Below are 10,000 nucleotides of genomic sequence, written 5' to 3'. Positions count from 1 at the left end.
CTTGTACCCAGAAAGCACCCAAGGCGAACCCCCGGGCGATGTCCAACGGCAGGGGAGTCACGTAGCGTCCAGGTGATGGCGCGACCCGTTATGACTGCCGCCGGAGGAGGAGGAGGAGGAGGAGGAGAAGAACATAGGTGGTAGAGGTGGTAGGGATGGAGGAGGGGAGCAACTTAGAGCATTTGCAAACTAAGCAGAGAGAGAGAGAGAGAGAGAGAGAGAGAGAGAGAGAGAGAGAGAGAGAGAGAGAGAGAGATAATGTAGGGAAATTACGTCTAGTAGCGTGTCCTCTCATTATTTCTGTTCCTCTTCTCCTTACCTCATTTTCCTCCTCCTCCTCCTCCTCCTCCTCCTCCTCCTCCTCCTCCTCCTCCTCTTCCCCTGACCGTCCACTATTCCATCTCGCGCCACCCTCACTCTCGCCCTCACTCTCTCCCCTTTATGTCAACGCCAGACGAGGCAGCCACACGTCATCCAAAATGTCATGAAGGCGTGACTTTCATGTCATCTCCTTTGCTTCATTGTTTCTTATTGTCATTGTATTGCTGCTCACCCGTATTTTTCTTTACTTCATTCATATTCTTACACTTTCTTTTATCTCTGCCTTTTCTGTTAAAGTTTATCTTAGTGGTTATTTCTCTCATTTCTCTTTCATTCTCTTTCGTCCATTTTTCGTTCCTACATTCCAAGATTCAAGGGTAGAAGTACGTATATAACGGCCATTTTTCACTCCCTCCACGCTGGTTCTTTTTTTCTCTCACAAAAGGAAGGTCAGGTCCCAAGAGGCGCTGTCAAGGGATTGCTGTGCTGCCCCGGAGGCGAGCGTCGGAGCATGACAGTCACTTGTGCGCATGGCTTGGTGCTACCGACCATCAATCTTGAGAGTCAGTCTCATGAATAATCGACGCTGGTTTCTTCTGTGCCTCGTCCACAAGACAGATGTTTCTTCCTTCCCGCTGCGTGTAAGCAAAAGGATCAGGGAGGAAGATGAGTCAATCACAACTTTACGGTGCTGTCAAGAGAGGCAACGCAGGCATGCAACGCCCGGGACGCACCTGAAGTAAAAAGTAAATAAAAGGAACACCGCCAGTGATCGGGGAGCTGATCGGCGGATCCGATATACGCATACTCGTGTAGGCCATTGAAGCCGAATTCGATTGCCACCGCGTGTCAGATGGATGCCATTTGCCAGCCCTAGCAGAGAGTATTTTTAACATGGGTGTGTGCGTGGGTGGGGAACGTTTGTACACACATTTCTACACGTCTGTCTATTTTTTTGTTAACCCTTTCCTCAATACGACACGTTGGATCTTCCCGAGTTGATAACAAGCACCATTCACAATGCAACACCACGATATAGAAAAAAAAATAGAGGACGAAACGTTTTACAATGGCACCTTCAGGGGATGTCTCAGTCTCTCTCCGCGGAATCAAGACAGCATCAATGTTTCACGTCCCCTGACAGGCCGACAGAGGCCGCGAAAGAAAGCACGTGTTGGGGCGAGAAAGACACTCAGTGTACTCACCAATGGTGGTCAGGACGGTGGTGGCGTAGTAGAAGGCCCCGGCAAACTTCCACTGCTGGCCGGCCTTGTGAGGGACGCCTTGCAGCACCACCGTCTCCAGCAGCTTGAAGTCATCCGGCTTGATGCTGTAGTTCTTCCTGAGCTGATGCTCGATCTCTGCAGGAAAGAAAAGAAAGTATTATCAGAGAGGAACTTTACAAGCAATGCAAGTCTCGAATGCCAAGTTAACAAACGCCACATGAATTAAATGTAGGTAGCCAACATAATGCTGAAAAAATCTTTGATGAAGGAAGACGCTCAGTGATGGATAACATTTCATTAGAATTCAAAATAGTATTCTTAATTTCAGTCAGAAAAAAGTGAGAAAATTTCATCCGGAAGATGAAAGAGAAAACTGAGGAAACGTTGAGATGAGAGATACGGAATTAATTAACTGGAAATTTCGATTGAATCCGGAAAAAGTAGAAATGTTCTTTCAGTCAGTTCAAGATAAATTCTCTTATTGAAAATTAAGTTTTCTTTCGTAAATCAAAATAAACATTAATATTAATCCGATGCAAATAATGCATATTAATTCACGATATAGCCTCGCTAACCAGCGACGAGGGGATCCCTCCACCATGAGAGGGTCAGCGGAGGTTGGAGTGCGTACTGGGGGAAATGTTGTTGTTACAAGGGATAAAAAGTGTCATAATTGATTGATCTCGTCAGCGGAGCCTTTGTCTGGCCGCCGTCCTCTTAAACACCTGAAGCCCAAATTTTATTTTTGCTCCCTTTGTTCCGCGAAGCCCACACGGGTTTCCTGGGAGGTGAATGTGAGGCAGGCGGTGTTTTGAAGCGCCGCTCCATCACATGCCACGCCAAGAGGATTTCAAAGAGAATTTCCCGACAGAATGCAAACATAAGAGAACCTCTCCAGAGCTTAAGCTGCCACTTACACTGGAAGATCTTTGGAATACAGCATGCTGCATGTGTGTGTGTGTGTGTGTGTGCACGCGCGAATTTACAACCGTTTTTATTCTTATATTATTTGGTTAACTTTTTTACAATTGTTATCAAGCTCGCCATACATAGACAGCGCCTCCATGCTTCCTCCTCCTCCTCCTCCTCCTCCTCCTCCTCCTCCTCCTCCTCCTCCTCCTCCCTGCTTTTTTTTTATCACTCTTTTACATCATGTTTTTACATCATGTTATGTTGCCAGTATAGTTACGTTATGCTTCTTCGCTTTTGCCTTTCTTGGAACCAGCCGACCTTACATTGTAAAGCTACGTACTCCTTGAGAGCTGGCGATAGTCTGAGAAACACATTCTGATAAGGCAATGGAGGAATGTAGACCTTGAGACGCAGACCTAGAGACACAGACCTTGAGACGCAGACCTAGAGACACAGATTTTAAGAAGCAGATTTTGAGACGCAGAACTCGAGACGCACACCTCGAGACGCAGACCTCGAGACGCAGATTTTGAAACGCAGACCTTGAGACGCAGACCTTGGGACGCAGACCTTGGGACGCAGACCTTGAGACGCAGACCTTGAGAAGCAGAACTTGAGACGCAGATCTCGGGACGCAGACCTCGGGACGCAGACCTTGAGACGCAGACCTTGGGACGCAGACCCTGAGACGCAGACCTTGAGAAGCAGACCTTGAGACTCAGACCTTGAGACGCAGACCTTGGGACGCAGACCTTGAGACGCAGACCTTGAGACTCAGACCATGAGACGCAGACCTTGAGACGCAGACCTTGGGACGCAGACCTTGAGACGCAGACCTTGGGACGCAGACCTTGAGACTCAGACCTTGAGACGCAGACCTTGAGAAGCAGACCTTGGGACGCAGACCTTGAGAAGCAGACCTTGGGACGCAGACCTTGAGACGCAGACCTTGAGAAGCAGACCTTGGGACGCAGACCTTGAGAAGCAGACCTTGGGACGCAGACCTTGAGTCGCAGACCTTGAGACTCAGACCTTGAGACTCAGACCTTGAGACGCAGACCTTGAGACGCAGACCTTGAGAAGCAGACCTTGAGACGCAGACCTTGAGAAGCAGACCTTGGGACGCAGACCTTGGGACGCAGACCTTTGGACGCAGACCTTGAGACTCAGACCTTGAGACGTAGACTTAGATAGAACCGAAGACAAAAACTAGTGCTAAGATCACACTCCAGATGGCGCACCTGTGAGGACGTTGAGGGAGCGAGGACAAGCAAGATGTTTTTTTTGCCGCGTTGCCATGGCGTGCCCTGTGTGAGTGTGCTTAAGATACCATCGTCCTGCATGAATTAACCTAGGAAATCTCATCTTGCCCCTCTTAATAAAATCTGGTGTCTGGGCTTCGCGTTTAAGAGAAGAAAAGAGTGAACGTTTGCAGGTTTCCTTTTTTTCCACCCTGCTGTGGAGTGTATCTTTATTCTTAAACACCATTTTCTCGGCGAACTAATCTAGCAAGGCCCCTCTTGTACCTCCTTCCCTGATAAAATCTCGTATCTGGATCTCACATTTTGGAGAAAAGAGAAACAGCAGCTTTGTCCACGAGGAGAGATTCCCAGGAGGCCCCGAGGCAAGGGAAGGACGTGAGGGAAACAATTGTTTTATTTAGCATCGCGGCGTTTTGTGGATAAAACGATGGTCTTGAAGTGTTGTGCGCGGCAAGGATGTGAAGGCCAAGGAAGGAGGTAAGAAGGGAGACGCGGGGAATAGGAAGAAGTGAAGACTGAAGAAAAGTAGCGAGGAACAGTGACAGAGGCACATAAAATAGGGTATACCGCACAGAGCGTGAAGGCAAAGAAAAAAGGTGGTGAGAAGGGATAGATACGTGGTGAAAAGGAATACGAGTGGACATGAGAAAAAAGGCGAGGAACAGAGACAGAGACACATAGGATAGAGAGCATTGCACATGGAGTTACCAGAAGTAAAGATGGCTAATGAGGAAAAGCTCTCAGGAAAAACATTTCTTCTTATTATTTCTTGTCTTATTGTTTTCCGCAGAACATAAGTATCTCGGCAGTACCTTCCTCCACTTGTCTTTTACCCTCCCGTGCACCCCCTTCATTACATCTTTACTTTTTGCTCCGTCCTCCCTCCTTTTTCTCTTCGCGTTCAGTGGTTCTATAAGCTTCGTAGAGAGGAAAACTGTTCTCTCTCTCTCTCTCTCTCTCTCTCTCTCTCTCTCTCTCTCTCTCTCTCTCTCTCTCTCTCTCTCTCTCTCTCTCTCTCTCTCTCTCTCTCTCTCTCTCTCTCCTCACCCTTTCCTTTAGTCTCATTCCGTCAGTTCTGTAATTCTTAGTTCTGGTAATAGTGTTAAAAGTCCCCTAACATTGTGAGAGTGTGAGACGCGCCTCTGTAATTCAATACTCAACAGGACTCCCAGCTTACCCACAATGCCAGAAAGAGCCTCTCGCTTTTACTTCCAGTCTTCTTAGTTCTCCTCTTACAGTCTCTTACTAACCTCTTGCCATCTTGTTCTGAGTTTCCAACGCGTTTTTAGACTTTTCAGGTTTCCGACCATTTCACTCCTCTAGTTCTGTTCATTTTTTTTTTGCTTCCTGCCTTGTATTATTTAAGTTTTTTTTTCTCTCTTTTTTTCTTGGATTTCTCCTGGTTGCAATGCTAAGTTGGTTCTCTCTCTCTCTCTCTCTCTCTCTCTCTCTCTCTCTCTCTCTCTCTCTCTCTCTCTCTCTCTCTCTCTCTCTCTCTCTCTCTCTCTCTCTCTCTCTCTCTCTCTCTCTCTCTCTCTCTCTCTGCTTCCATTTCGCTCCATACTCCCATTTCGCCCCATATTCCCAAATGACACCTCTCTCAGATTGTCTCCATAAACCTCCTTTCCATCTCATCTGCCCTGTCTCTCTCCTTCCTCTTCCTTTTCCATTTCTTCCCTTTCATTCTGTATCCCTTTCATCTCCCTTCCCTCATTCCTTCCTGCACACTTTAGTCTTTCATCCCATCTCTCCCCTGTGAACCAGTACGTCTTTCTTCCCCTCGTCCGCCCTCTCGATCTCTCCTGGTCTCCTTTCGCCCTCCCTTGGCTTGACTCAACCCCACACGAGAGACGAACTCCCCACTGTAATTTCCAGGCCATACTCTCCCTACCTACCACACCCAGCCAGCCAGCCCTCCTCGACCCCGCCCAGCCTTGGGAATATATGCTAATTCAAACCAGATATTCCTTAAGAGAGGCATCTTCCTTCCAGTTAACCCTCGCGCGCCTTCCCTTACTCTACCCTTTCCTCTGCCCCTCCCTCATGCCTCGCCTCTCTGTAGTTGGGTCACGGATGTCCTCAGCCCTCCCTCACGTCCCACTCACACTTCCCACAGTTTCATTTTCTTCTCTTCTGTCCCTATATAGACGGGATGAAGGGGGAGAGAGAGAGAGAGAGAGAGAGAGAGAGAGAGAGAGAGAGAGAGAGAGAGAGAGAGAGAGAGAGAGAGAGAGAGAGAGAGAGAGAGACCCTTCTTTCGTCACTTTCACCAGTAAGTCCGACAGATGCTTATATTTCGCGTATTGTTTCCATCTTCTTTCTCCTCCACCGCTGCTGGGTCGCGGCGGAAGCTTTGTGTTTAGATTTCTTTTGTTCTCGGGAAGGAGAAGCGGCGGGGCAAGGGAAAAGCCCAGTGTTGTCAGACTATTCGCAAGAAAATACATGGAATCGAGTTATTGCGAGGACCGCGCCGAGGGACAACACGAGGATAAAAATAAACATAAGGCCGTGAGACCCTCCGAGGGTGAGTGGCCGGGACCAGACACTTGGCCTTCCCCCTGGGGCCGCCCTCGCCTCGCCGTGACGTCACTCTGCCCTGACCAGAATTTTGGTGGATCATTGATTTGAAGGCCACTCGAGACGAGGTCACAGGGAGCTCTTCTTTGATGGCCTTGGTATTGGTGTTCTTCTTTTATGTCAACGTTCTCGCGGCGCCTAGGGAGAGAAAGGGACAGTTGTGTTCTTTCTTCTCGTGTTGTGGTGATAGAATGACGATAGCATTTGCAGTGAAGAGCGTTGAGGGTGATGGAAAGAACACACGTGACTGGCAGAGGAATACGAATGAGTGGTGATAGAAGAAAGTTAAGCGTGGAATGCGGGAAGAAGGCGCCGCTCAGCCTGAGATGCATGACGGGAATGTGTTAGGCCTGCATGGTGGATGACGCACGACTTTCAAACTTGCACCAGTCGCTGAAACGCCTTCGTCCTTACTGGCAAGGGGCTGCCAATACTGACTGATGCAAAGTGTGATGGAGGTGATAATACGGAGGCTTCAAAATGTCTGTCATGAAAATTATGTATTAATTTTGAGATCATACTATATTTATATGTTTGTTTGTTTGTTTTTATCAAGGCTTGTTGGCGTCTCTTTCAAGTCTTACTAACACAAACCTAAGATGGCGCCATGAACATCTCATCACTGGCATATTATAATAACAATGACAAGTGTACGCCCTGCATTAGTATTATCTCTTTCACTGCAAGATAACTTTCCCATCATCACTAAACTTTATAGACACTTATCTTTTTACTAGTCTCTTAAACAGTTCCATAAGAGGACAAACTCAACGTTATATTATCTTTTTTTGCTGTGTCCCTGCAAACCGTTTTCACAGTGCTTTGAATATTAAAGGACTACCACGGCTGTAAAAGAGTTACGATGATGGGCGGAGGTGGAAGGCGTGTGCCAGGAGAAGCACCCACTCACTGTTCATCTCCATTACTATGACACTTTTTCTTTTATGTAAGAGAGGCGTGGACGAGGGGCAACGAAAACAAATGTTGGGGGGGGGGGAGAATTAAGGAGAAAGGGACATTAAAAGTACCAGTCCTGTCCGAAAGAAGGTTGAAAATTATGTTGGATGGTTTTGATAGGTAGAATAGTGTAGTTGTTTCGTACAAGGACTGCCATGTGTAGGCTTGATGGCTTCTTGTAGTTTTCCCTTTTCTAATTTTTTTTTCTTGTTGTCAAGTGTTTTTTAAAATCTTTACTGCAATGAGTTATCCATAAACGTGATTTTCCTCCTTATCCCTAGATGGCATTCCCTAGTAATCATGTTTCGTACAGACGTGTACGTGTAGGCGTGATGGCTTCCTGTAGCTTCTCTTTTCTTATGTTTTTTTTTTTTCTTAGTGTGAAGCGTCTTGAAATCTTCGTTGCAATGAGATATCCCTAAAAGTGATTTCCCCCGTCGTTCCCAGATAGCATCCCCCTAGTCGCTACACGTGTACCCGATTACTGACCAGTTCCGGGAAGCGACCGGACGGTGGGTGTTGCTCGGCGTCCGGTAACAGTCCTTCCCAGAACTGTAACCCAAAGTCAAGTCAGACCCAAGGATTCGCAGACAGCCACGCCGCCACGGGACACGGTGGTGGTGATGCAAGGTTCGGCCTATTTGGTTTTCGATTTGCGTGTCGATTAGAGGCACGCAGGCAAGCAGTGCTGGCTGGCGGGGCGAGCTGTTACCTTCCTGCATGTCCCTCGGAAATTTCAGGTTTTGGGGATATTTCTTTTAGTATTGTTTTATTTATGCTTTAGTCTCGAAGAAGATTTCCATTATCTCGAACCAAGCATAGATGTAGAGTATAAAAGTAGCCGATTTTTACCAATAAGATGAACAGCTAGATAGATGGATATATACAACTATACATACTTAGATTTAGAGACATAGATACGTCATTACAGTAAGAAAAATAGCCAGTAACGATGCAAAGGCCTTCAAATCATTCACTGGGGACAAAAAAAAAAAGAAGACCAATGCGTGAGCGACCAAGGCCACGCGAGAACTAAGCCTATGACCTGGAGAGCATCGCAGTACACTGAAATGACACGCCGTGCCATCGAAGCAGCGAGGGACGCCAGCTGCTCAGACCCAAACATAAAAGAGAGAAAAAAAAGATAACATATATATACGAGAATATACCGTCAAGCCCGCCCCAAATACAGACGTCAGCGACCGAACATAAAATAAAATGTATCCCCTTCCATCCATGCGCAAAACAAAAAAAAGTTTCCCGTCCATTCCTTCTACTCACTGACATTCTCTCTCTCTCTCTCTCTCTCTCTCTCTCTCTCTCTCTCTCTCTCTCTCTCTCTCTCTCTCTCTCACTCTCTCTCTCTCTGGACAGACACCAAGGAGGGCCAAAAGGACCACGGGGCGATAAGATGAAGGAGGAGGAGGAGGAGATAGGCGCTGTCGTTGTCGCTCCTCCACAGGATGAGGTGGAGTGTCACTTGAGGCGCTGAAAAGACAATCGAAGGGCGAAGAGAGAGAGAGAGAGAGAGAGAGAGAGAGAGAGAGAGAGAGAGAGAGAGAGAGAGAGAGAGAGAGAGAGAGATAAAACCCCACACACACATGCACACACACACAGGCAGTGACAGACAATCAGACATGTAGAGAGACAGACGTACACACAGACATACAGACAGACAGATAGGCAGACACAGAGATGGGCTAAGAAAGACAACGCCACACACACACACACACACACACACACACACACACACACACACACACAGACGTAATGACAAGCAGACGGACAGACAGAAATAAAGGAGGGAAGCGGAGATCGGGAAGGAGCGGAGGAAGGGGAAGGAGTGAGGGACCGAATTACTGGGTCAGAGGTGTCAAATTAGATTAAGGGCGAGGGGAGAGGTGTCAGGCGTCAGGGATCAGCTGTCACAGAATCACCTGGGCATCCACAGCTCGCTATTCATGAAAACCTCCACGAAAGAAGAGGCACAGATTTCATGTGGCCTCATTTCGAGTCTATTGTTGTGTTTGGCCTTTGTCTGGGGCACAATGAGGCGGGCTAATTGCTACTTCGCATTGTTGGAGGCGTGCAAACGAACGCGATACGCCATTTATAAGCCAGTCTACATCTTCCTTCAACTGGCTGGAAACATAAACACGAACAAACACACAAATACCCAAAGAAAAAATAGTTGTTTAAATACTCCCCTTCACGCTCATGGGAGAGGAAAAACTTGAGATATATTTAAAAGCAGGAACAATGACTGACTTAATCTAGGCGATGCAGGGTAAGAGAGCTTGGCAAATGGCGGTACTGGGGAGAGGCGGGAGGGCAAGCAAGGGTCTGAATGGCAACCAGGCGGCGAGGGAGGAGGAATACGAGTAGCAACGAGGAAGCGAATCCGTGAGGCGATGATGGAAAATGAAAACTGAGCGAGGAGAAATGTGCATGTAAATAGCGGAGGAGAAAGTGCAAAAGGAAAAGACGAGAACGAGGGGATGAAAATGCAGCGCTGAGGGGAAGGTGAGTGGAGGGGAAGGGAGGACGAAGGGACTGAAGAAAGGGAAGAGTACAGATGTAAACAGTAAACAATACATGTAAATATTGAAATGCAAACACAGGGGAAGAAACGACGAAGAGAGGTGGAAAGAGACAGAAAAGAGCAGGTACAAAAAAAAAAAAAAGGATGAGCGTAAAAATGATAACAATGAAAAAAAAAAAAAAGTAAAAACGAGCGATATCTAC

At 47.2% G+C, this 10,000-nt stretch overlaps 1 protein-coding gene across 1 annotated transcript in view; it reads right to left on the bottom strand.

Annotated features, from left to right (window-relative positions):
• Positions 1–1,303: 1,303 nt before the first annotated feature.
• Positions 1,304–10,000, bottom strand: part of LOC135100864 (potassium channel subfamily K member 9-like) — a 48,086-nt gene continuing 39,389 nt past the window's right edge. Inside the window, exon 2 of the mRNA XM_064004376.1 lies at positions 1,304–1,682. Coding sequence (XP_063860446.1) covers positions 1,450–1,682 — 233 coding nt within the window. The 3' untranslated portion in view covers positions 1,304–1,449. The remainder of the gene's footprint in view (positions 1,683–10,000) is intronic.

The sequence above is a fragment of the Scylla paramamosain genome, chromosome 5, assembly GCF_035594125.1.
Source record: "Scylla paramamosain isolate STU-SP2022 chromosome 5, ASM3559412v1, whole genome shotgun sequence".
Taxonomy (NCBI): domain Eukaryota; kingdom Metazoa; phylum Arthropoda; class Malacostraca; order Decapoda; family Portunidae; genus Scylla; species Scylla paramamosain.
The sequence above is the reverse complement of the archived record's forward strand: the minus strand, read 5'-3'. Positions and strand labels throughout refer to the sequence as shown.